The sequence below is a fragment of the Trichomycterus rosablanca genome, chromosome 22 (assembly GCF_030014385.1).
Source record: "Trichomycterus rosablanca isolate fTriRos1 chromosome 22, fTriRos1.hap1, whole genome shotgun sequence".
NCBI classification, from domain to species: domain Eukaryota; kingdom Metazoa; phylum Chordata; class Actinopteri; order Siluriformes; family Trichomycteridae; genus Trichomycterus; species Trichomycterus rosablanca.
Genome location: NC_086009.1, coordinates 14,567,226 through 14,592,500, shown reverse-complemented (window position 1 = coordinate 14,592,500; position 25,275 = coordinate 14,567,226). Strand labels below are relative to the sequence as shown.

Sequence of the window (25,275 nt, the reverse complement as noted above, 5' to 3'; positions counted from 1 at the left end):
GGCCTCCCGCGTGGCAGGCGAGAATTCTACCACTGAACCACCAATGCTTCGTGCAACCAGTCTCAGACCTTCCTGACTGAGGTGGTGGGAGTCGAAGGCAAAGGCCCCTTTACTGAGGTGAGTTGGTTTCCAAAACTTGTTCTTTGGTAAGTAAAGACAAAGACAAGAAGCAAACAACAGCTTTAACCATCACTCCAGCTGAGTGCTAGCACATCATTGGTCTATCAGGATTAGCAGAGAGCTTTCACACCTCGTTCCTCCAATGACTGCACGTTGAGTTTGCTGATGTCACAGCTGGGATTCAGACAAAGAGCTTTTGAACTTCTGGAAAAGGAGGGGACCAGTAGAACTGATCCAGTCCTCTGGACGAGTGGAGGCTCCCAGCAAGACTGCAAAAATAGCAGGAATGCAAGAAGGGTGGAGGCAGATGGACTCCTGGGGGCCTTTCTGCAAATGAGCTCTCTCATCTGTAAGTTTGACTTGAAAGCTTCAATGAGCATGACTGTGATCTTTCTGACTTGGTGTACTGAATTGGTTTGGCTTGGCAAGCTTGTGTTAGTGAGTCAGTTGGGCCATACGGCATAAAGCAAAGGCTGCTTGTGGAAGCTTGAGTTTGTGCTTACCTTCCTGCAGGTAGTGGGGGTTGTGTTTTGTGCCATTTGTATGCCTTCCTTCCTTCTCCCCATGCATGTGTGTTGCTGCAAGTGCTAGTTGTGCAGGTGTGTACTTTGCTGCAAGTGCTGTTTTTGCTGTTCTGTCTTTGAAAGCACACAGAAAGAGCTTTGCTGAAGAAAGGAACGTATGCTGAAGGGTGGAGGCAGATGGACTCCTGGGGGCCTTTCTGCAAATGTGCTCTCTCATCTGTAAGTTTGACTTGAAAGCTTCAATGAGCATGACTGTGATCTTTCTGACTTGGTGTACTGAATTGGTTTGGCTTGGCAAGCTTGTGTTAGTGAGTCAGTTGGGCCATACGGCATGAAGCAAAGGCTGCTTGTGGAAGCTTGAGTTTGTGCTTACCTTCCTGCAGGTAGTGGGGGTTGTGTTTTGTGCCATTTGTATGCCTTCCTTCCTTCTCCCCATGCATGTGTGTTGCGGCAAGTGCTAGTTGTGCAGGTGTGTACTTTGCTGCAAGTGCTGTTTTTGCTGTTCTGTCTTTGAAAGCACACAGAAAGAGCTTTGCTGAAGAAAGGAACGTATGCTGAACGGGTGCCGTCCTTTCTCATCCTCGTTAGTATAGTGGACAGTATCTCCGCCTGTCACGCGGAAGACCGGGGTTCGATTCCCCGACGGGGAGGCGGCATTTCCTTTTCGTCTTGCTAAGCCCGTGGACAACCAAAAGAGACTAAAGTAGGCCCCAGTGAGAATTGAACTCACGACCCCTGGTTTACAAGACCAGTGCTCTAACCCCTGAGCTATGGAGCCCGTCCAGAAGGGAAGCAAATAACAATCTGGATACCTGGGAAGGAAAAAAAACTGATGTAAAAGTCTGGACTGTAGCCGAGATCTATTGAGCCCATAGTCGCCAGCCTTAGAAGCAGTGGCGAGCATTTAAATCATACCCCCTGGTTTAGAAGGCTGGTGGTCTCGACAGTCAGGAGTTTAGGGAGTTCATCTTCTCATCCTTGCCTAGAGCCGAGATCATTGGGTCTGTAGGCTGCAAAGACTAAAGTAGGCTCCAGTGAGAATTGAACTCACGACCCCTGGTTTACTAGACCAGTGCTCTAACCACTGAGCTATGGAGCCTGTAGCAGAGGGAACAAGTAACAATCTGGAGACTTGGGAGAAAAAAAAGAAGCTACTCGTTGACAAAAGCCGTGCGTCCGGCTCCTGGCTGTCCTAGTGGATTTTGCTGGCTTTCAGATTGACTTGTGCGACAGCTTGCTTCCAGTGAAGAAAAGCAGCCGATGCATTGGCCGGGAATCGAACCCGGGCCTCCCGCGTGGCAGGCGAGAATTCTACCACTGAACCACCAATGCTTCGTGTAACCAGTCTCAGACCTTCCTGACTGAGGTGGTGGGAGTCGAAGGCAAAGGCCCCTTTACTGAGGTGAGTTGGTTTCCAAAACTTGTTCTTTGGTAAGTAAAGACAAAGACAAGAAGCAAACAACAGCTTTAACCATCACTCCAGCTGAGTGCTAGCACATCATTGGTCTATCAGGATTAGCAGAGAGCTTTCACACCTCGTTCCTCCAATGACTGCACGTTGAGTTTGCTGATGTCACAGCTGGGATTCAGACAAAGAGCTTTTGAACTTCTGGAAAAGGAGGGGACCAGTAGAACTGATACAGTCCTCTGGACGAGTGGAGGCTCCCAGCAAGACTGCAAAAATAGCAGGAATGCAAGAAGGGTGGAGGCAGATGGACTCCTGGGGGCCTTTCTGCAAATGTGCTCTCTCATCTGTAAGTTTGACTTGAAAGCTTCAATGAGCATGACTGTGATCTTTCTGACTTGGTGTACTGAATTGGTTTGGCTTGGCAAGCTTGTGTTAGTGAGTCAGTTGGGCCATACGGCATGAAGCAAAGGCTGCTTGTGGAAGCTTGAGTTTGTGCTTACCTTCCTGCAGGTAGTGGGGGTTGTGTTTTGTGCCATTTGTATGCCTTCCTTCCTTCTCCCCATGCATGTGTGTTGCTGCAAGTGCTAGTTGTGCAGGTGTGTACTTTGCTGCAAGTGCTGTTTTTGCTGTTCTGTCTTTGAAAGCACACAGAAAGAGCTTTGCTGAAGAAAGGAACGTATGCTGAAGGGTGGAGGCAGATGGACTCCTGGGGGCCTTTCTGCAAATGTGCTCTCTCATCTGTAAGTTTGACTTGAAAGCTTCAATGAGCATGACTGTGATCTTTCTGACTTGGTGTACTGAATTGGTTTGGCTTGGCAAGCTTGTGTTAGTGAGTCAGTTGGGCCATACGGCATGAAGCAAAGGCTGCTTGTGGAAGCTTGAGTTTGTGCTTACCTTCCTGCAGGTAGTGGGGGTTGTGTTTTGTGCGATTTGTATGCCTTCCTTCCTTCTCCCCATGCATGTGTGTTGCTGCAAGTGCTAGTTGTGCAGGTGTGTACTTTGCTGCAAGTGCTGTTTTTGCTGTTCTGTCTTTGAAAGCACACAGAAAGAGCTTTGCTGAAGAAAGGAACGTATGCTGAACGGGTGCCGTCCTTTCTCATCCTCGTTAGTATAGTGGACAGTATCTCCGCCTGTCACGCGGAAGACCGGGGTTCGATTCCCCGACGGGGAGGCGGCATTTCCTTTTCGTCTTGCTAAGCCCGTGGACAACCAAAAGAGACTAAAGTAGGCCCCAGTGAGAATTGAACTCACGACCGCTGGTTTACAAGACCAGTGCTCTAACCCCTGAGCTATGGAGCCCATCCAGAAGGGAAGCAAATAACAATCTGGATACCTGGGAAGGAAAAAAAACTGATGTAAAACTCTGGACTGTAGCCGAGATCTATTGAGCCCATAGTCGCCAGCCTTAGAAGCAGTGGCGAGCATTTAAATCATACCCCCTGGTTTAGAAGGCTGGTGGTCTCGACAGTCAGGAGTTTAGGGAGTTCATCTTCTCATCCTTGCCTAGAGCCGAGATCATTGGGTCTGTAGGCTGCAAAGACTAAAGTAGGCTCCAGTGAGAATTGAACTCACGACCCCTGGTTTACTAGACCAGTGCTCTAACCACTGAGATATGGAGCCTGTAGCAGAGGGGACAAATAACAATCTGGAGACTTGGGAGAAAAAAAAGAAGCTACTCGTTGACAAAAGCCGTGCGTCCGGCTCCTGGCTGTCCTAGTGGATTTTGCTGGCTTTCAGATTGACTTGTGCGACAGCTAAAGACTGCAAAAATAGCAGGAATGCAAGAAGGGTGGAGGCAGATGGACTCCTGGGGGCCTTTCTGCAAATGAGCTCTCTCATCTGTAAGTTTGACTTGAAAGCTTCAATGAGCATGACTGTGATCTTTCTGACTTGGTGTACTGAATTGGTTTGGCTTGGCAAGCTTGTGTTAGTGAGTCAGTTGGGCCATACGGCATAAAGCAAAGGCTGCTTGTGGAAGCTTGAGTTTGTGCTTACCTTCCTGCAGGTAGTGGGGGTTGTGTTTTGTGCCATTTGTATGCCTTCCTTCCTTCTCCCCATGCATGTGTGTTGCTGCAAGTGCTAGTTGTGCAGGTGTGTACTTTGCTGCAAGTGCTGTTTTTGCTGTTCTGTCTTTGAAAGCACACAGAAAGAGCTTTGCTGAAGAAAGGAACGTATGCTGAACGGGTGCCGTCCTTTCTCATCCTTGTTAGTATAGTGGACAGTATCTCCGCCTGTCACGCGGAAGACCGGGGTTCGATTCCCCGACGGGGAGGCGGCATCTCCTTTTCGTCTTGCTAAGCCCGTGGACAACCAAAAGAGACTAAAGTAGGCCCCAGTGAGAATTGAACTCACGACCCCTGGTTTACAAGACCAGTGCTCTAACCCCTCAGCTATGGAGCCCATCCAGAAGGGAAGCAAATAACAATCTGGATACCTGGGAAGGAAAAAAAACTGATGTAAAAGTCTGGACTGTAGCCGAGATCTATTGAGCCCATAGTCGCCAGCCTTAGAAGCAGTGGCGAGCATTTAAATCATACCCCCTGGTTTAGAAGGCTGGTGGTCTCGACAGTCAGGAGTTTAGGGAGTTCATCTTTTCATCCTTGCCTAGAGCCGAGATCATTGGGTCTGTAGGCTGCAAAGACTAAAGTAGGCGTCAGTGAGAATTGAACTCACGACCCCTGGTTTACTAGACCAGTGCTCTAACCACTGAGCTATGGAGCCTGTAGCAGAGGGAGCAAGTAACAATCTGGAGACTTGGGAGAAAAAAAAGAAGCTACTCGTTTGTGCCATTTGTATGCCTTCCTTCCTTCTCCCCATGCATGTGTGTTGCTGCAAGTGCTAGTTGTGCAGGTGTGTACTTTGCTGCAAGTGCTGTTTTTGCTGTTCTGTCTTTGAAAGCACACAGAAAGAGCTTTGCTGAAGAAAGGAACATATGCTGCACGGGTGCCGTCTTTACTCATCCTCGTTAGTATAGTGGACAGTATCTCCGCCTGTCACGCGGAAGACCGGGGTTCGATTCCCCGACGGGGAGGTGGCAATTCCTTTTCGTCTTGCGAAGCCCATGGACCACCAGTAGAGATCATAAGTTTATAAAAAAAAAGATAGAGTTTTGAATCCTCATCCGAGATTTTGTGGGGTTAAATATTTCCGATCGGAACTGTATGATAAATACAACTGCAGGTATTCTTATCCTCCAGCAAATAGAAGGCGCTGTAGTTGCTTTGACGCTACAAACCGGATCTAAATCTACTGGATTTGTGACAGCTGATCTAGTGTATGATCTGAAGTGAGAGTTTCTCTTGATCACCGAGTTTCTCTGCTAGATCTGTCCAGTCACATTAACAGTCAGTAATCAGAGAGCAGAAGCAGTAATGGCTGAAGGTAATGGATCTTTAGTCGGTCTGCTGTCCTATGAGACTCTGGTCCACGCTGTAGCAGGAGCCGTGGTAAGAGATGAACCTCGCGTTTAAAATAACTAATAATTAACGTAATAATTAAGTAGTTTGTTCCTAGTTTATTCAGAGTGAGTTTGTGTAATTTTTTTCATTTTTGGATGTTTATTGACCGAAAACGAGAAGAAAGAAGCTCGAATATTAGGCGCATGCCAATATAAAACTAATTTTACCGCTGTTTACTTTCTGTATGTTGCTGTGTTCCATGCTGTGCTTTCTGTACTTCCCTGTGTTCTATACAGTTATCTGTACTACTTTGTGTTCCATATTGTGTTCTAAACGTCCCTGTGTTCCATACAGTCCTCTCTGTATGTTGCTGTGTTCCATACAGTGCTCTCTATACTTCCCTGTTTTCGATACGGTTATGTTTCTCTGTGTTCCATACAGTGTTCTGCACATCCCTGTGTTCCATACAGTGCTCTCTATAGGTTGCTGTGTTTCATACAGTGCTCTCTGTATGTTGCTGTGTTCATACAAGTTTCTGTAAATCCATGTGTTACATACAGCTTTCTGTATGTTGCTGTGTTCCATACAGTGCTCTCTGTACTACTCTGTGTTCCATACAGTGCTTTCTGTAGGTTGCTGTATTCCATAGAATGTTCTGTATATTGCTGTGTTCCACACAGTGTTCTGCACATCCCTGTGTTCCATACAGTGCTCTCTATAGGTTGCTGTGTTTCATACAGTGCTCGCTGTATGTTGCTGTGTTCCATACAAGTTTCTTTAAATCCCTGTGTTACATACAGCTTTCTGTATGTTGCTGTGTTTCATACAAGTTTCTGTAAATCCTTTTGTGAAATACATCTTTCTGTTTGTTGCTAAGTTCCATACCTCGTTTACATAGTGTTTTTAGTAATTTGCTTTGTTCCATATAGTTTTCAGTATGTCACTGTGTTCCATACAGAGCTCTATAGGTTGCTGTGTTCCATTGTCTACATCTGTGAATTATTAAACGCTACTGTAAAAGCAGTATTTTCATCAGTGACTACCATTACAACCATTACAAATATTAGGGGTCTGGGAAAATCATATATTTTTTATTTATAAGTATTTTGACGAAATGTCGTTGCAATGACATTGCATTGGTGCCAATAAATGGCTCATTTTACTGGTATTGGTATGACTTGTCCTTTTTACACCTACCATGCTGTAAGTTTAAGATTTTGAGATCTTTGTTTAAAATAAATAAATAATCGAAATGGTTTATATGTTGTTTAAAGGGCAGCGTGACAGCAATGACCGTATTCTTTCCTTTGGATACAGCTAGAATTCGACTTCAGGGTGAGTATTAGTTATTTATTTAGTTTTTCCTACAGTTCTTACAGATAACTGAAGAGAACTGATTACTTCATTGCCTGATTCTGTATGTGTGGTTCATTTTGTTGCACTATAGTGGATGAAAACCGAAAATCCAAATCCACTCCTGTCATTCTGGCCGAGATAGCAAAGGAGGAGGGAATGTAAGTATTCCATAGAGTTGTTTAATATAAATATGATTGCTAATCAAATGAGGGAATCCATGGCAATGTTTAGGATACCAGACGTCTATAAAAATTTGTTTTACCATCTACTATTTATTAACATTTCAAGGGCAGTTGTAGCCTACCGGTTAAGGTACTGGACTAGTAATCAGAAGGTCGCTGGTTTAAACCCCACCACTGCCAGGTTGCTGCTGTTGGGCCCTTAAGCAAGGCCCTTAACCCTAAATTGCTCAGACTGTATACTGTCACACTACTACAAGTCGCTTTGGATAAAGGCATCTGCTAAATGCTGAAAATGTAAGTTGTTGCATGGCCGTCCATCCTAGGTATTTTCAAAATGAATTTCTGATCCATTAGAGCTGGCATCATATATGTAGGACAGAGTAGCTCAGTGATTAAGGGACTGGACTTAATTAAGGGACTGGACTGGCAAAATATTCAGGTGGCTCTGCTTAATGTTCCTATTAGTAATCGCAATATCGCTTTACTCCTAATTTGTATAAAGTTAAACTTTGCTCAATTTTTTCGCATTGCCGACTCTGCCAACTTAACGTACACTTCTCCTCTTGTCACCAGAAACCGCCAGCTGTAATTAAAAATGCATGACAGCCAGTCACTTTGACACACTGTCCAAACATACCTTGAAATATAGGTCATGAACATAACAGCAAAAAGTGAAGAACCCAAATATTTGTGTTAGCTGTGTGCCGGATAAAACTACATGTTTTTTTTTTAAATCTTTTGCAGCATGTCTCTCTATCGGGGCTGGTTTCCAGTAATCTCTAGCTTGTGCTGTTCTAACTTCGTCTACTTCTACACCTTTAACTCTTTAAAGCGAGTGATGGTTTTAGAGAAAGGGCAATCCAAGCCTGGCAGAGATCTTGTCATGGGCTTTATCGCAGGTAGGAAAATGTTCCCAAATCTTGAAACTGTAGGAATATTACAGTGGTACCTTGAAACTCAACATCAATTGGGTCTGGGAGAGGCGTTCTGAAATATTTTTCCCCATAAGGATGTATGAGAAACCTGTTAATGCGTCCCGTGGTCTTGTGGAACTGCATATATTTTAGGCTAATGCAAAATAATGGGGTTGTTTTTGACACTTACACACTGAAAATAATACATATAATATAAAAACACTGAAATACAATTAAAAAACAGTTAAAACTGACTGACTTTATTGTTTCCTTATGCTTCTTAATCATGGAGATGCTTGATCTTGGAATATCGTATTCCATTCAGTAAAGGCACATTCACATGAGAAGCGGCACAATAACCTTTTGCTCTTCTTTTTAACGATAAGCATTTTAGACTCTCTCAAAAAAAGCTGATTGCTACAATTTCTCAGCACCCTGAGCTATAACACAAGTTTAAAAGTGAAACAGGAGAAAAATCCAGCTAAACACAGATACATTTGAGCTTTCAGAGTGGATTTGATAGTTATGTTACACAAATCATACACTTTGCGCACTTTGATGACGTTTTACTGCACCGCTCAAGCCGAGCGCTGAACAAAGCGGCTGAATGTTGAGTTTAAGGGAACAAATTTCTCAGTGAAGGGCATTGAGTTACAAGGTACCACTGTATACTTTTTAATAATGAAGGTTTCTTTGTTTATTTAGTAGGAATTTAGCATCATTTTGCTCACATTCATGATAGGACAGGTAGGTACAGGTTACACACGAGTCATCAGTTTAAGTTCAATTCATGGACAATTTTGTATCTCCAATTCACCTAACTTACATGTCTTTGAAATGTGGGAGGAAACCCACACAGGGAGAACATGCTAATTCCACAAAGAAATGTCCAAGACCACTCCACCTAGGAATTATACCTATACTGTGAGGCGACTGTGCTACCCACCAAGCACTGTGCCGCCCTTATAAAGCTTTAAAATGTGGAATTGTTAATATAGTAATATAGATTGCTAGACGACTGGGTCGGAGCATCTCCAAAACTGCAGCTCTTGTGGGGTGTTCCTTGTCTGCTGTGGTCAGTATCTATCAAAATTGGTGCAATGAAGGAACAGTGGTAAACCGGCGACAGGGTGATGGGCAGCCAAGGCTCGATGATGCACGTGGGGAGCGAAGGCTGGCCCGTGTGGTCCGATCCAACAGACGAGCTACTGTAGCTCAGATTGCTGAAGACGTTTATGCTGGTTCTGATAGAAAGTTTGATGTGTATGGGGCTGCATAGCCGCAGACCAGTCAGGGTGCCCATGCTGACCCCTGTCCACCGCCGAAAGCGCCAACAATGGGCACGTGAGCATCGGAACTGGACCACGGAGCAAGGGAAGAAGGTGGCCTGGTCTGATGAACCACATGAATCACTAGCCCTATTTATGTGGACACATAGTAGTCATAATCACTTACTGGGAATTAAGGGGGGGGGGGGGGTATGTCACAAAGATAAATTACATGATAAATGATTGTCTGAGGTAGGGGGGATGGCCGAAACCCTGCAATGGTTTGGTGCCCTGTCCAGGGTTTTTTTTTTTTGCATACATTTAGTTTTATTTTCATCTTTTACCACTATATCCTGATCAGGGTTGTGATTGGTTGACTTGGGATTTCCCTGGGATTACTTCCCTGGAAGGATGCAGTGCGATGCCTGTCCATCGTGGGATCTCAGCCTAACCCCTTATACATAGCCAATCATGTGTGCATGTAGACACCTGACTGCTTCATAGTACCGCTGGAAATTCGAACCCGTGATCCCAGAATTAGTGGGCTAGTGTAATTTACTGCTGCGCCAGCCAAGCACCTCCATGCATACATGTCTGTTACTTAACCTGAATGTCTGGTTTTTGCTACAGGGGCTGTAAACGTGCTTTTGACGACACCCATGTGGGTGGTAAACACTCGCCTTAAGCTGCAGGGAGCCAAGTTCCGGAATGAGAACATCCACCAGACCCACTACAAGGGCATTTTCGGTCAGAGCTTCTATATGTATGATTGCGGTCACATGATGTGCAACATGATGCAGTACAGGTGACAAATAATTGTCTTTTTTTACAGACACATTTTCACAGATCGTAGCTAATGAAGGAATTGGGGCGCTGTGGAATGGGACCCTTCCATCCCTGCTGCTGGTGTTTAACCCTGCAGTACAGTTCATGTTCTACGAGGCGATGAAGAGGAAAGCAGGGCGAGGTGGAAGAAAGGTACGACTTGCTAGCGTTCTAAAATATAAAGTGTTATTCTAGCTTGACTAATGATGCTAAATCTTGTTTTTTCGGATTACAGATTTCATCACTGGAGATTTTCCTTATTGGTGCTATCGCTAAAGCTGTTGCTACAACCGCCACTTATCCTCTGCAGACAGTCCAGTCCATCCTGCGGGTAAAGGAAAATATGGATACGATTTGTTTGCACAAAAATGGCATCACATCACATGGCTCTTTTTCATTTCTCCATTTCTTTTCCAGTTTGGCCAGTACAAGTCACAAGAGAGAGGAGGTTTACTGGGCAGCGTACGCAATGTGGTGAATTTACTAATGGACAGAATCAAGTAAGTCCATCTGGATAAGTTCACTTACCACACAGATGCTTTTATACTTTGCCACCCCTCCCATAGAACACCTACTGACCAGATCTTAGTTGGGTAGTTGACCATTCTCAGCACTTTAATGACAGTCATGGTAAAAACATGGTAGAGTGTGCTGTGATGCTGATTGTAACACCTCAGTGTCATCCCAGTGCTTTGATGAGGCTGAAGTTTCAAGTAAAAAAGCAACAGCATCCCAAAATCAGAAAATGTCCATTCTAGTCCTGATTGTACACTAACTAAACAGCCCTGATCCATTGAGGCATGGACTCCACTAGACCCCTGAAGGTGTGCTGTGGTATATGGCACCAAGATGTTAGCAGCAGATCTTTCTACTAACAGGACCCAAGGTTTCCCAGCAGAACATTGCCCAAAGCGTCACACTGCCTCCGCCGGCTTGCCTTCTTCCCATAGTGCATCCTGGTACCATGTGTTCCCCAGGTAAGCGACGGACATGCACCCTAGGCCACTTTCTTCCATTGCTCCGTGGTCTTGGCGCTTTCGGCAGTGAACAGGGGGCAGCATGGACACCCTGACTGGTCTGCGGCTATGTAGCCCCATACGCAACAAACTGTGATGCACTGTGTATTCTGACACCTTTCTATCAGAACCAGAATTAACTTCTTCAGCCATTTGAGCTACAGTAGCTCGTCTGTTGGATCGGACCACACGGGCCAGCCTTCGCTCCCTACGTGCATCAATGAGCCTTGGCCGCCCATGACCCTGTCGCCGGTTTACCACTGTTTCTTCCTTGGACCACTTTTGATAGATACTGACCACTGCAGACTGAGAACACCCCACAAGAGCTGCAGTTTGGAGATGCTCTGACCCTGACGTCTAGCCATTACAAGTTGGCCCTCGCTCAAATCCTTACGCTTGCCCATTTTTCCTGCTTCTAACACATCAACTTTGAGGATAAAATGTTCACTTGCTGCCTAATATATCCCACCCACTAACAGGTGCTGTGATGAAGAGATAATCAGTGTTATTCACTTCACCTGTCGGTGGTCATAATGTTATGCCTAGTCGGTGTATAATTGAGCATCTAAAGATGTCATGTTAAAGTAATTTTAGGCTAATTAACCCTTTTAAAGCACCTCAGCAAATCTTGGTGAACAGTATTCACTGTTGTCTCTGCCGTTATCTCTATTACAGATGGAACGGAGCGCTTGGTCTGTACAAAGGTCTGGAGGCCAAACTTCTGCAGACGGTGCTGACAGCAGCGCTCATGTTCATGGTGTACGAGAAGATCGCTGCAGTCACCTTCAGACTGATGCGCCTCAATAAGAAGCTAAAGCACTGACACTGTAAAGCCGTAGCAGATCTTTTTCTTTACTACCTCCTTGACCTGTCCCGATACATACCGGATTTTTTTAGCACACACAATTTTACAGTCATGGTCTCATTTGTTTATTTTGTATATTTTTTATCCATTTATTCCAATTATTTTATTACTGGGTCTGCAGCTTTGTAATGCATATCGCTACCAATAAGTGGTACATGACCGATGGTGATGCAGCCGGTCCTGTAACAAGTTCGGACTCTAAAGGCTCTCCATTAAAAATATAATCAGAAAAGCATCAGTTCTGGAGACCAGGGTTCTGTAAGGATAATTACTATGGGTCCGTTCGAAAACCTAGTGAACTGCCTTGCTGTCTTACTGCCTACATAGGCAGCTGCCCAAACAGAGAGGATTCTAATAAGTCATCGATTTATAAGGCAGGTTATTCGAACGCACTACTTAGACAGCGATTCCATCAGTTTTCGCTTACTAAGCTAATACAGTTAGCATCATGCCATTCAAACCAATGGGATGAGGTGGCACAACAGGCTAGCATGTCAACTAACATCTTCATTCGTGTCCTGAATACTGTTAAACTGATCAGCCATAACATTAAAACCACCTCCTTGTTTCTACACTCACTGTACATTTTATCAGCTCCACTTACCATATAGAAGCACTTTGTAGTTCTACAATTACTGACTGTAGTACATCTGTTTCTCTACATACCTTTTAAGCCTGCTTTCATGCAGTTCTTCAATGGTCAGGACTCTCCCAGGACCACTACAGAGTAGGTATTATTTGGGTGGTGGATCATTCCCAGCACTGCAGTGACACTGACATGGTGGTGGTGTGTTAGTGTGTGTTGTGCTGGTGTGAGTGGATCAGACACAGTAGCGCTGCTGGAGTTGGTAAATACCGTGTCCACTCACTGTCCACTCTTAGACACTCCTACCTAGTTGGTCCACCTTGTAGACGTAAAGTCAGAGATGATCGCTCATCTATTGCTGCTGTTCGAGTTGGTCATCTTCTAGACCTTCATCAGTGGTCACAGGACGCTGCCCATGTGGCGCTGTTGGCTGGATATTTTTGGTTGGTGGACTATTCTCGGTCTAGCAGTGACAGTGAGGTCCATTCATACCAGCACAACAGACACTAACACACCACCACCATGTCAGTGTCACTGCAGTGCTGAGAATGATCCACCACCTAAATAATACCTGCTCTGTGGTGGTCCTGTGAGAGTCCTGACTATTGAAGAACAGCATGAAAGGGGGCTAACAAAGCATGCAGAGAAACAGATGGACTACAGTCAGTAATTGTAGAACTACAAAGTGCTCATATATGGCAAGTGAAGCCGATAAATGGATGTGTGTAGAAACAAGGAGGTGGTTTTAATGTTATGGCTGATTGGTGTATATTAGAGATAGAGGGTTAGACTAAACGATGCATGTTCAGGTTCATGTTAACAAATAACAAATCTGGATGTTATTGCTCAATGTGAGAAGTCTTTGAGTTCGTCCTGATCAGCAAATAGAACATCTGTATAAATAACTTGTATAATGATTTTTAAAACTATTGAATGAATAGAAGCAAGAGTATATCTGTCAACGAACAAGATTGACTTAAAATCCTATTAATCTTAATTGACCAAAATCTCATTTGCACTAACCGGTTACATTTTCTGACATAGCGGTTGTTTTGTTATATTACTACCTACTGCCAGTGAAACTGCGGTTGTTGGTGCAACAGCACCTAGTTTACACTGTTAATTAATTGCGTTTTACTTCTACCTTTCTGTAATTTATTTTACTAATTTAATTGAATTCTGGATATAGTGAAATAAATTTGTAAACGTATTCCCGTTTGCCCTTGATTGCATGCTTGCTTTATTAATTAGCATTGTATAGTTTATTACATTGTGCCCTATTATCCAAACTGTAGGTGCTTTTTGACAGACGACCGAAGTTAGCATGGGTACTTGCACTGGCCTACGACTTACGACCATGTAGCCCTATATACATAAGGATTTGATGCACTGTGTCTAGATGTTTTTGGCCAATGCAGGATGACCAGTATTCAAAACATCTGCCATTTGAGCCACAGTAGCTTCTATTGGTTGCCTTCATGTCCTTTGGCATCAATAATTCTTGGCTGCCCAACAACCTGTCAGGAGTTTGTGACTCTTTATGTCTTTATGCTCCTTACACCGATCAGCCATAACAGTAAAACCACCTCCTTGTTTCTACACTCAGCTCCACTTACCATATAGAAGCATTTTGTAGTCCATCTGTTTCTCTTCATGCTTCATGCTGTTCTTCAATGGTCAGGACCCCCACAGGACCGCTACAGTGACACTGACATAGGTGGTGTGTTAGTGTTGTGCTGGTATGAGTGGATCAGACACAGCAGCACTGATGGAGTTTTTAAACACCTTACTGTCACTGCTGGACTGAGAATAGTCCACCAACCAAAAGTATCCAGCCAACAGCGCCCTGTGACCACTGATGAAGGTCTAGAAGATGACCAACTCAAACAGCAGCAATAGATGAGCGACCATCTCTGACTTTACATCTACAAGGTGGACCAACTAGGTAGGAGTGTCTTAGTGAGGTGGACACGGTATTTAAAAACTCCAGTAGCACTGCTGTGTCTGATCCACTCATATCAGCACAACACACACTAACACACCACCACCACGTCAGTGTCACTGTAGTGCTGAAAATGATCCACCACCTAAATAATACCTGCTCTGTGGGGGTCCTGACCATTGAAGAACAGGGTGAAAGGGGGCTAACAAAGCATGCAGAGAAACAGATGGACTACAGTCAGTAATTGTAGAACTACAAATTGCTCCTATATGGTAAGTGGAGCTGATAAAAATGGACAGTGAGTGTAGAAACCAGGTGGTGGTTTTAATGTTATGGCTGATCAGTGTATATCTGCTGCATTCAACACCTATACTATGAGTAATTACCATCAGCCCAACATTTATTACACCCCTCACCGTCACATGCACAATTGTTACAAAAGAGGCTTTGCCATGTACACTTTTGGGCAGTGCTTTGGCTGATCAGTGGATACATAAAAAATACATTCACATCATGCTGCCTTTTCTGCCTTAAAAATAGCCATCTGTGACTGTTTGTCGAGAGTTCAACACTGGAGTTAGCTCTGTTGCATTTCAGGACCACCGCGACTTGTCAGTTCTTGGATAAACCAATCTGGAAGAAACGTATACCCAGAGTCTCGGTGAACGGAGTACGTCACGTCCCTGCGTGGCTCCCACTCAAACAGATACACCAACCTGAATGAAATACGCTTGGATTAGAAAACAGAAATCAAACAGAAGATACGATGACCTCTGTGAGCGTATTTTTACCTTGGGTCATCCTCTTTCACAACAGATTTCACAAAGGACAGGAAGTCGCTGCAGAAGTTCATGCAGACCGTAGGCTTCCAGCAGTTGTGCTCGTTCTGTAAGCAAAAGAAAGTTTATTTAAAAAAAAAAAAAAGCCTTCCAGATGTGCATGGATCATCATGCTGCTTTGGACCAAACCTTGATGAGTTGGGATATTTTGGAGATGGGGATGGTCTCCACAGACACCACTATTCCGTCGTGATCTCGAAACCCGGCGACTACTCGTGGAACTCCGGGAAGAAACGATTGGGCCCACCATTTCAGCAGCTTGTATCTGTGAGAAGAAAAGCCATCAGAAACAGGTCACTGACTCGCAATACACGTTGACAGAGTACGGGACCTGTACACGCCAGGGCAGTCTTTTAGGGGATATTTTCATATACACTATATTGCCAAAAGTATTCGCTCGTCTGCTTTCACATGCATATGAACTTAAGTGACGTCCCATTCTTAATCCATAGGGTTTAATATGATGTCGGCCCACCCCTTGCAGCTGTAACAGCTTCAACTCTTCTGCGAAGGCTTTCCACAAGGTTTAGAAGTGTGATTATGGGAATGTTTGACCATTCTTCCAGAAGCGCATTTGTGAGGTCAGACACTGATGTTAGACGAGAAGGCCTGGCTCACAGTCTCCACTCTCATTCATTCATTCAAAGGTGTTCTATCTATAGGGTTGAAGTCAAGACAGTGAAGTTCTTTCACACCAAACTGGCTCATCCATGTCTTTATGGAGCTTGCTTTGTACACTGGTGCGCAGTCATGTTGGAACAGGAAGGGGCCATCCCCAAACTGTTTCCACAAAGTTGGGAGCATGAAATTGCCAAAATCTCTTGGTATGCTGAAGCATTAAGAGTTCCTTTCATTGGAACTAAGGGGCCGAGCCCAACTCCTGAAAAACAACCCCACACCATAATCCCCCCTCCACCAAACTTCACTCCAGAGAACACGTCTCCACTGCTCTAGAGTCCAGTGGCGGCGTGCTTTACACCACTGCGCTTGGTGATGTAAGGCTCGGATGCAGCTGCTCGACCATGGAAACCCATTCCATGAAGCTCTCTACGCACTGTTCTTGAGCTAATCTGAAGGCCACATGAAGTTTGGAGGTCTGTAGCGATTGACTCTGCAGACAGTTGGCGACAGTTGGCGCACGATGCGCCTCAAAATCCGCTGACCTTAGTCTGTCATTTTACCTGGCCTACCACTTCATGACTGAGCTGCAGTCGTTCCCAATCGCTTCCACTTTATAATACCACTGACAGTCAACTGTGGAATATTTAGTAGCGAGGAAATTTCACGACTGGACTTGTTGCACAGGTGGCATCCTATCACAGTACCACGCTGGAATTCACTGAGCTCCTGGGAGCGACCCATTCTTTTACAAATGTTTGTAGAAGCAGTCTGCATGCCAAGGTGCTTGGTTTTACACACCTGTGACCATGGAAGTGATTGGAACACCTGAATTCAATGATTTGGATGGGTGAGTGAATACTTTTGGCAATATAGTGTATTATTCTTATTGTGGATCTCTTATTTTTTCAGGCATATGTAATGTTTGTCTTTCTTTGATATATCTTGGGCATTCAGTAAGGATGTGTTATAGTAATGGTATAAGTATAGGACTTTCTCTCCTTATTAGATGTTTTGGGTTCTTCCCTAATATTGGGGTGTATCTCATACAGTTTATTGTTGGTTTGAGGGTCCCATTTGAGCTGCAATATGTTTCTAATGTACTCCTTTGTACTCATGTACTATACTTGTACCCAGCCATGGTACAACTGCTCCAAACTTTGCTTTAACATTGCAACCAATATACCAGTGTTTTATGGTGTAACCTTATAGTGTATTGGCAGGCCTATTATTCTAAAATCAGTTAGTACCTGACACTGAGCACAAATGATATTTCTCAGTGTGTCGTATAAAATTAAAAAGGTTATTTTTCAATTGGTATCCAGGGCTCAAATCCCCAGCAGACGAAACCCTGCGATGGATTGTCATTATGTCTGGGATTTGTTACCGCATTGCGCCGAGTGATTCCCAGAGAATCCTTGTATAAACGATCACTTTCATTGGCTGATTGATGGAAAATTAATACCAGGTAAATCGATTTGGAGTTTGTGGCCTAAAGAAGACAGTTTGAAGATGGACCTGTGGAAGTTACTTCGCTGCTTCGGGGTACAGATCTCAGCGGAAGTCTTCAGCTCGATGTAGCACGCCGGGGCCGGTGGAGCTCTGGGGTCTTTGTCCCGACAGTCCACCTCACCAGCAAAGAGCAGCTTGTGGTCTGCCAGCCGTGTCTGGACCACCGTGCAGAAAGCCTCGTTCGTGTTGACCACCCCTTCTCGTGCTGGAACCCCATTCACATCATCTTAAAAAATAAAAAGTTCAGGGAATAATAGTACAAACCCTAGTTCCAAAAAAGTTGGGACGTCTTGTTAAATGCAATAAAAAGAAGAATATATGATATACACTGATTAGCCATAACATTAAAACCACCTCCTTGTTTCTACACTCACTGTCCATTTTATCAGCTCCACTTACCACATAGAAGCACTTTGAAGTTCTACAATTACTGACTGTAGTCCATTTGTTTCTCTACATACTTTTTTTAGCCTGCTTTCACCCTGTTCTTCAATGGTCAGGACCCCCACAGGACCACCACAGAGCAGGTATTATTTAGGTGGTGGCTCATTCTCAGTACTGCAGTGACAATGACATGGTGGTGGTGTGTTAGTGTGTGTTGTGCTGGTACGAGTGGATCCGACACAGCAGCGCTGCTGGAGTTTTTAAATACCGTGTCCACTCACTGTCCACTCTATTAGACGCTTGATCTACCTTGTAGATGTAAAGTCAGAGACGATCGCTCATCTATTGCTGCTGTTTGAATTGGTCATCTTCTAGACCTTCATCAGTGGTCTCAGGACGCTGCCCACGGGGCGCTGTTGGCTGGATATTTTTGGTTGGTGGACTATTCTCAGTCCAGCAGTGACAGTGAGGTGTTTAAAAACTACATCAGCACTGCTCATACCAGCACAACACACAACCACCATGTCAGTGTCACTGCAGTGCTGAGAATGACCCACCACCCAAATAATACCTACTCTGTAGTGGTCCTGGGAGAGTCCTGACCATTGAAGAACAGCATGAAAGGGGGGTAACAAAGCATGCAGAGAAACAGATGGACTACAGTCAGTAATTGTAGAACTGCAAAGTGCTTCTTTATGGTAAGTGGAGCTGATAAAATGGACAGTGAGTGTAGAAACAAGGAGGTGGTTTTAATGTTATGGCTGATCAGTGTATAGTGTCTTTGGTACTGAGGTTTGTTTAGTGTAAATGTGCATTGTTGTTATACCTGCACAGATGTACTGTTCAAACTTATAGCCCCAGTACATCATCTCCTCATGCCTCTCTGTGCGGTTCTCTCGGCTAACTCGAGCAGCCTCCGTTTCCACTTCGCTTATGTATAGCGTGCCACCGAACTTGGACACGGCCAGCAGCCAGCCCTCCTGCGTCTCGTACGGAGTGGTCAACAGCTTGGTTAAGTGACCTCGCCATGTCACAAAGTCCACACCTAGTAAACTGGAAATGAATATGGTTTAGACAGCTGGGACATGATTCATTAGAGGTTACGTTTACCCAAATTTGCCCTGTTAGGAACTTCAGCCATCCAAAACGTACCAAGACGCACCCATTTGCCTTGAGTCATACTGTACATGAGGTAACAAAACTAGGGGTATAGTCTAGCCAAAATCTTATCTCAGTGTATATGGAATTTCATACAGTATAACAGTAATAGTTTAGACCACCAGGAGCAGCACCGTGGCTCGGTGGGTAGCACTGTCGCCTTACAGCAACAAGGTCATGGGTTCGATCCCCAGGCGAGGTGGTCCGGGTCCTTTCTGTGCAGAGTTTGCATGTTCTCTCTGTGTCTGCATGGGTTTCCTCCCACAGTCCAAAAACATGCAGGAAACACTGAATTGCCCTATAGGTGAATGTGAGTGTGTGTGTGTCTGCCTTGCGATGGACTGGCACCCTGTCCAGGGTGTTACTGTACACAGCCTTGCGCCCATTGAAAAGCTGGGATAGGCTCCAGCACCAGCACCCCCCCCCCCCCCCAGCTATGTCATTTACATAACACTATATAGCCAAAAGTATGTGGACACTTAAGAATTAGCTTGTTTTCACATCCTATTCCAAAACCATAAGCATTAATACAGTGTTACCCTGTTAGAACACGTTCTAGGTGTACAGTTAGACACCTAAACTAAGGTGCTGCTGCACCTGATACAGTCATATCAAACCCAAGCTAACCCACTACTGTTGGAATCCACGGTTCGAATCCGTAGCGAATTTCCTACTATCGGCAGGACAGGCGTCAACATACGGACATGACTGGCTGTGTCTGAGGGGGAATGAGTGGGCGAGGCCCCAGGTCGGCATCCGGTCCGAGGTGTGTTACTGCATTAGAGAAAGCTGATGATGGTGTAGTGATATGACGTGACACATCTATTAGACTTTATGGAAAAAAAAGATGCCTAGACACTCAGGTAGGAATAACTAGGTAAAATAGAAGGACTGAACTGTGTCTAGTATATTAAAGGATTGATGGCAACTGGTTTATTGTTTACAGTGGGTCTAATTCACTGGGTCAATGGTAAGAAAACACCCCAGACAGGTCGCCAGTCCATTACAGGTGAGCACACACAAACACCTAGGGCAATTTTAGTATCTCCAATTCACCTGAATGTATGTCTTTGGACTGTGGGAGGAAACCGGACCATCCGGAGGAAACCCACACAGACACAAGGAGGTTCATGCAAACCTCTTCACCTAGGAATCAAACCACGGACTGTTTGCTGTAAGGCGACAGTGCTACCCACCAATTGGGATTGTTTGGCCATACGGACATTTAGGTTGTTTGTCAAAACACCAACACATTCAAATTGTCATGATGTTACTTTTTAACCTCTTTCTGATCGGCCATAACATTAAAACCACCTCCTTGTTTCTACACTCACTGTCTATTTTATCAGCTCCACTTACCATATAGAAGCACTTTGTAGTTCTACAATTACTAACTGTAGTCCATTTGTTTCTCTGCATGCTTTGTTTACCCCCCTTTCATGCTGTTCTTCAATGGTCAGGACTCTCCCAGGACCACCACAGAGTAGGTATCATTTGGGTGGTGGATCATTCTCAGCACTGCACTGACACCGACATGGTGGTGGTGTGTTAGTGTGTGTTGTGCTGGTATGAGTGGATCCGACAGCAGCGCTGATGGAGTTTTTAAACACCTCACTGTCATTGCTGGACTGAGAATAGGGCCAGCTGTATCCTAGTGGTTAAGGTACTGGACCAGTGATCAGAGGGTCGCTAGTTCAAGCCCCACCACTGCCAGGTTGCTGCTGTTGGGTCCTTGAGGAAGGCCCTTAACCCTCAATTGCTCAGACTATATACTGTAACTGTAATGTAAGTCGCTAAATGAATAGTCCACCAACCAAAAGCCCCGTGGGCAGCGTCCTGTGACCACTGACGAAAGTCTAGAAGATGACCAACTCAAACAGCCGCAATAGATGAGCGATCGTCTCTGACTTTACATCTACAAGGTGGACCAACTAGGTAGGAGTGTCTAATAAAGTGGACAGTGAGTGGACACGGTGTTTAAAACCTCCAGCAGCGCTGCTGTGTCTCATCCACTCATACCAGCACAACACACACTATCACACCACCACCATGTCAGTGTCACTGCAGTGCTGAGAATGATACACCACCTAAATAATACCTGCTCTGTAGTGGTCCTGAGCATTGAAGAACAGGGTGAAAGCTGGCAAAAACAGTACGTAGAGAAACAGATGGACTACAGTCAGTAATTGTAGAACTACAGAAAAAAACACTCGCTCACCTTGAAGATAAGCTGGCTTTTGTGGTTTGAAGTTTGTCTCCGTTTTGCAGAATCCAGTGCAGCATATGATCGAGTCTCTCTTTAACGGACTCGTCTCTCTTAATGAAACGGTCTCGATATCCATCTCTCAGGTTAAATCGGGGGTTTCTATCAGGGTCAACATAATATCGAAGCTGTCTGGAATCGTTGTGGAAGTTTCTTTGTGAATCCAGGGAGAAGACTCCCACCTCTACGGGCTGTTTGTACAGCGGGAAGTTGCGCTCATACACCTGGCTCCGGGTGCACAGCGATTGGGACTCTTCCCCACCGGCTCTGAAGTGTTTATTAGCAGAAAGATCTGAACTAAAAGCACCGTCTCTTTTATTATAGCGGCCGGGTTTAGACTGCCGTGCTTTTCCGCGCTGGAACTCCATATCTGGTGGGTTATTTCGTTTTAAGTTGTAAGCTAAATGCTAACGGCTGCTAATGTGTAGCAACGTTGCTAGCGTGTTTGCTAACTGGTTAGCAAAACAAAACGGCGCAGTAATAATTAAAAATGTGAAAATTTTGAAATATCATATTCGAAATATTTATTCACTTCTTAATTAAATAATTGTAGTTAAAAATATAAACCGCGACTACCAGACAATAAACGAACTATGACGTGAATGAGGTTGTTTTGATTTTCTTCTTGAACATCGGTTGTTGACATTCTCAGCTCAAAGGTGCATCGACGCCACCTACTGCACAAGATTGTATTAATTTATGCGCGTATATTCATTCTGATCAGGGTCGAGGTGCTCTCAATGCCTACCAAGAAACACTATTTGTAAGGCAGGAATACACTCTGGATAAGGCACTGCATCATTCAGGGGTCTCACTGTTTGCTGATGACACCACTGTGGTGGGCCTCATAACCGACAGTGACGAGTCTGCCTACAGAAAGGAAGTCGAGCAGCTGGTCTCCTGGTGCAGCGACAACCACCTGCTGATCAACGCGCAAAAGGCTGTAGGGATGGTGGTGGATTTCAGGCGCAATGCGCCCTCCTTACCTCCCCTCACGATTAATGGCTCTATGGTCTCAGTGGTGGAGTCACTTAAGTTCCTGGGCACCACCTTATCCAGGGACCTAAAGTGGGAAAAGAACACGCTCTCCATCGCCAAGAGGGCTCAGCAGAGAATGTTCTTCCTGAGACAAGCTGAGGAAATTCAACCTGCTACAGAGTCTGCTGATCTAGTTCTACACAGCAATAATAGTCCATCCTGACATCATCCGTCACCATTTGGTTTGGCTCCTCAACATCACAGGAACGAGCCAGACTCCAGTGTATAATCAAGACAGCGGAGAGGATCATTGGATGTAGTCTGCCAACGCTTCAGGACATCTACAACAGCAGAGTGCTGAAGCGTGCCGGCAAAATTACAGCAGACCCCTCTCATCCTGGACATCACCTTTTTCAAACTCTTCCATCTGGCAGAAGACTCGGGACAATAAAAACAAACACATCCAGACACGTTAACAGCTTTTTCCCCCAGAGCTGTAACACTTTTTTACCAAAATTGTTCTCTTGGGCAAATGTAGGTAAATACTGGTTAACAGTTCGTGTGCTGTCGGGTCTGTTAAATATGTTCTATGTTACATGTCATACATGTGCAATTATCTGTACTATTATGTGTATTGTGTGTACTATTATGTGGACTATTATGTGTATTATTGTGTGTATCACCAAAGCAAATTCCTCGTATGTGTGACATACCTGGCAAATTAAAGTGATTCTGATTCTGATTCACTCACTCAGGCGGCCATTCATTCAATCAAAATGATTTCTTTGTTTAGGGCAGCACGTTGGCTCGGTGGGTAGCCCTGTCTCCTCATAGCAAGAAGGTCCTGGGTTCGATTCCCTTTCTGTGTGGAGTTTGCATGTTCGCCACGTGTCTGCCTGGGTTTCCTGCGGGTGCTCCGGTTTCCTCCCACATGCACTCAGGTTAACTGAAGATACAAAACCCGCTGGGTGTGAATGTGTGTGAGTAAGTGTGTTTGCCCTGTGATGGACTGGTGACCAGCGCATTTTCTACCTTTCACCCATTTGACCCACTGTGACCCTGACCAGGATAAAGCGGTGGTAAAACAGAAATGTAATGAATGTACGCCTGTATATGTATATATGACAAACAAAGGCATTCTGTTCACCCATTCACACGTAGGGGTAATTCATAATAGCAGGTGGTATTTTCAGGAGGTAAGAGTCCATGGACCCAGGGTGGTCATGTAAACTCCTTACAGACTGTGATTGGGTGCAAGGATTGAACCCAGACTGAATTTTGACAAGTGACACCTACTTTGCCAGCAGTGTTGGACTGTGCCAGCAGTGTTGTTTTCTTGTGTGTGACAGTCAGTGGACACGGTATTTTAAAACTCCAGCAGCGCTGCTGTGTCTGATCCACTCATACCAGCACAACACACACTAACACACCACCACCGTGTCAGTGCAGTGCCGTGCCGAGAATGATCCACCACCTAAATAATACCTGCTTTGTGGTGGTCCTGTGGGGGTCCTGACAATTGAAGAACAGAATGAAAGCAGGCAAAAAAAGTATGGCAGTAACTGTTATACGTTATGATTTTTATTGTATTAATAAACATTATATTACTAATTTTCAGCCGCTCAGGTGGCGCAGCGGTAAAAACACGCGCTGCAACCAGAGCTGGATTTCGAAAGCATGTCGTTTCGAATCCAGCTCTGCCTTCAGCCAGTCGAAGGCTGGCCGGCGATATGAACAACGATTGGCCTGTTGTTCAGGTAAGGGGGTGGGATTGGAGACTGGAGGGGGTGGGTCTCTCTCTCTGTCAGAATGCGATTACGATCTCTGCCGGCTGATTTAGAGGCGCCTACACAAGAGATGAGGGAGGGTGCCCTTAGGGTGTGTCTCTCTGCATGCAACGCTAGGTGGCGCCAAACTCATCAATGTTGGGTGGCAAAGATGCATCCGGCTGCTGCCAGTGTTTCGGAGGGGATGTTGGTTAGCTTCAATCTCCTCTGTCAGGGCAGGGTTCGGCATAGACAGAGAGGAAGCACATGCAAAAATTGGACAATTGGATGCGCTAAAGGGGGAGAAATTTTTTTTTTATATATATATATATATATATACATATATTCCCGGTATTGTTTTTCTGTTCATGCACTTTGCTTTGTTTGTCTTTGTGCTTATAAACTGAAGTCTTTAGTACTAGTTAGTATAGGCATACTTAAAGTACCTGGCATCTTGGTGACTTCAGGACACCAATGAATACAAGCAACTTCAAAATGACTGAATAGAAATAAAAGTTAAATATAATTCCAACCAAACAAGGGTTTGCAGTCAAGAAATCCCAGAAAATGTCTTTTTATTCACATACTGAGCCATGAAAGTGACATATTTGAGTGAAATATTTATACTATTATATTATAAGATAAGACAAGGTAAGTAAACCTTACAGTTTATTATGGCGGTACGCTGCAGTATTTACAAAGGCATTAAAATTAATATAGCTGAGAAACATCAATAGGTCTATGATATTCACCAAGGACTCTGGTAAAGAAGGAAAGATCTTATGGACTCTAATAGTTCAGCAACAAACAACTAAAGCATCATTCCAGCAAAAGCCATTCCAGTTAAACAGAAAAGCAAACCAGACCAAAATTATCTACACCGATCAGCCATAACATTAAAACCACCTCCTTGTTTCTACACACTCTGTAGTCCATCTGTTTCCCTGCATGCTTTGTTAGCCCCCTTTCATGCTGTTCTTCAATGGTCAGAACCCCCACAGGACCACCACAGAGCAGATATTATTTGGGTGGTGGATCATTCTCAGTACTGCACTGACAATGACATGGTGGTGGTGTGTTAGTGTGTGTTGTGCTGATATGAGTGGATAAGACACAGCAGCGCTGCTGGAGTTTTTAAATACCGTGTCCACTCACTGTCCACTCTATTAGACACTCCTACCTAGTTGGTCCACCTTGTAGATGTAAAGTCGGACACGATCGCTCATCTATTGCTGCTGTTTGAGTTGGTCATGTTTGAGATCTTCATCAGTGGTCACAGGACGCTGCCCATGGGGCGCTGTTGGCTGGATATTTTTGGTTGGTGGACTATTCTCAGTCCAGCAGTGACAGTGA

General features: G+C 44.7%; 2 protein-coding genes and 11 non-coding genes across 13 annotated transcripts in view; 4 read left to right on the top strand and 9 right to left on the bottom strand.

The window, feature by feature from the left end:
• Window positions 1–47, bottom strand: part of trnag-gcc (transfer RNA glycine (anticodon GCC)) — a 71-nt gene extending 24 nt beyond the window's left edge. Inside the window, exon 1 of the tRNA in view lies at window positions 1–47. This exon is cut by the window's left edge and continues 24 nt beyond it. This is a non-coding gene — a tRNA (tRNA-Gly).
• A 1,175-nt stretch (window positions 48–1,222) lies between these two features.
• trnad-guc (transfer RNA aspartic acid (anticodon GUC)) lies at window positions 1,223–1,294 on the top strand. The gene has a single exon. It is a non-coding gene; the product is annotated as a tRNA-Asp (tRNA).
• A 55-nt stretch (window positions 1,295–1,349) lies between these two features.
• Window positions 1,350–1,422, bottom strand: trnat-ugu (transfer RNA threonine (anticodon UGU)). The gene has a single exon. It is a non-coding gene; the product is annotated as a tRNA-Thr (tRNA).
• A 248-nt stretch (window positions 1,423–1,670) lies between these two features.
• Window positions 1,671–1,743, bottom strand: trnat-agu (transfer RNA threonine (anticodon AGU)). The gene has a single exon. It is a non-coding gene; the product is annotated as a tRNA-Thr (tRNA).
• A 162-nt stretch (window positions 1,744–1,905) lies between these two features.
• On the bottom strand, window positions 1,906–1,976 carry trnag-gcc (transfer RNA glycine (anticodon GCC)). The gene has a single exon. It is a non-coding gene; the product is annotated as a tRNA-Gly (tRNA).
• Window positions 1,977–3,151: 1,175 nt separating this feature from the next.
• On the top strand, window positions 3,152–3,223 carry trnad-guc (transfer RNA aspartic acid (anticodon GUC)). The gene has a single exon. It is a non-coding gene; the product is annotated as a tRNA-Asp (tRNA).
• A 55-nt stretch (window positions 3,224–3,278) lies between these two features.
• trnat-ugu (transfer RNA threonine (anticodon UGU)) lies at window positions 3,279–3,351 on the bottom strand. Its single transcript has one exon. It is a non-coding gene; the product is annotated as a tRNA-Thr (tRNA).
• A 248-nt stretch (window positions 3,352–3,599) lies between these two features.
• On the bottom strand, window positions 3,600–3,672 carry trnat-agu (transfer RNA threonine (anticodon AGU)). Its single transcript has one exon. It is a non-coding gene; the product is annotated as a tRNA-Thr (tRNA).
• Window positions 3,673–4,379: 707 nt separating this feature from the next.
• Window positions 4,380–4,452, bottom strand: trnat-ugu (transfer RNA threonine (anticodon UGU)). Its single transcript has one exon. It is a non-coding gene; the product is annotated as a tRNA-Thr (tRNA).
• Window positions 4,453–4,700: 248 nt separating this feature from the next.
• trnat-agu (transfer RNA threonine (anticodon AGU)) lies at window positions 4,701–4,773 on the bottom strand. Its single transcript has one exon. It is a non-coding gene; the product is annotated as a tRNA-Thr (tRNA).
• Window positions 4,774–5,011: 238 nt separating this feature from the next.
• Window positions 5,012–5,083, top strand: trnad-guc (transfer RNA aspartic acid (anticodon GUC)). Its single transcript has one exon. It is a non-coding gene; the product is annotated as a tRNA-Asp (tRNA).
• Window positions 5,084–5,375: 292 nt separating this feature from the next.
• slc25a17l (solute carrier family 25 member 17-like) lies at window positions 5,376–12,450 on the top strand. The gene is made up of 9 exons (XM_063018867.1): window positions 5,376–5,498; window positions 6,725–6,785; window positions 6,898–6,964; window positions 7,733–7,887; window positions 9,801–9,917; window positions 10,003–10,148; window positions 10,231–10,326; window positions 10,413–10,495; window positions 11,687–12,450. Exons 1-9 carry the CDS (start codon window positions 5,424–5,426, stop codon window positions 11,832–11,834), a joined length of 948 nt encoding a protein of 315 aa, XP_062874937.1. The 5' UTR covers window positions 5,376–5,423; the 3' UTR covers window positions 11,835–12,450.
• Window positions 12,451–14,786: 2,336 nt separating this feature from the next.
• Window positions 14,787–21,634, bottom strand: dxo (decapping exoribonuclease). Its single transcript, XM_063018798.1, has 6 exons — window positions 21,134–21,634; window positions 18,584–18,810; window positions 17,380–17,599; window positions 15,373–15,508; window positions 15,196–15,290; window positions 14,787–15,120 (listed from the first exon to the last, which is right to left on the bottom strand). Exons 1-6 carry the CDS (start codon window positions 21,544–21,546, stop codon window positions 14,982–14,984), a joined length of 1,230 nt encoding a protein of 409 aa, XP_062874868.1. The 5' UTR covers window positions 21,547–21,634; the 3' UTR covers window positions 14,787–14,981.
• Window positions 21,635–25,275: the final 3,641 nt, after the last annotated feature.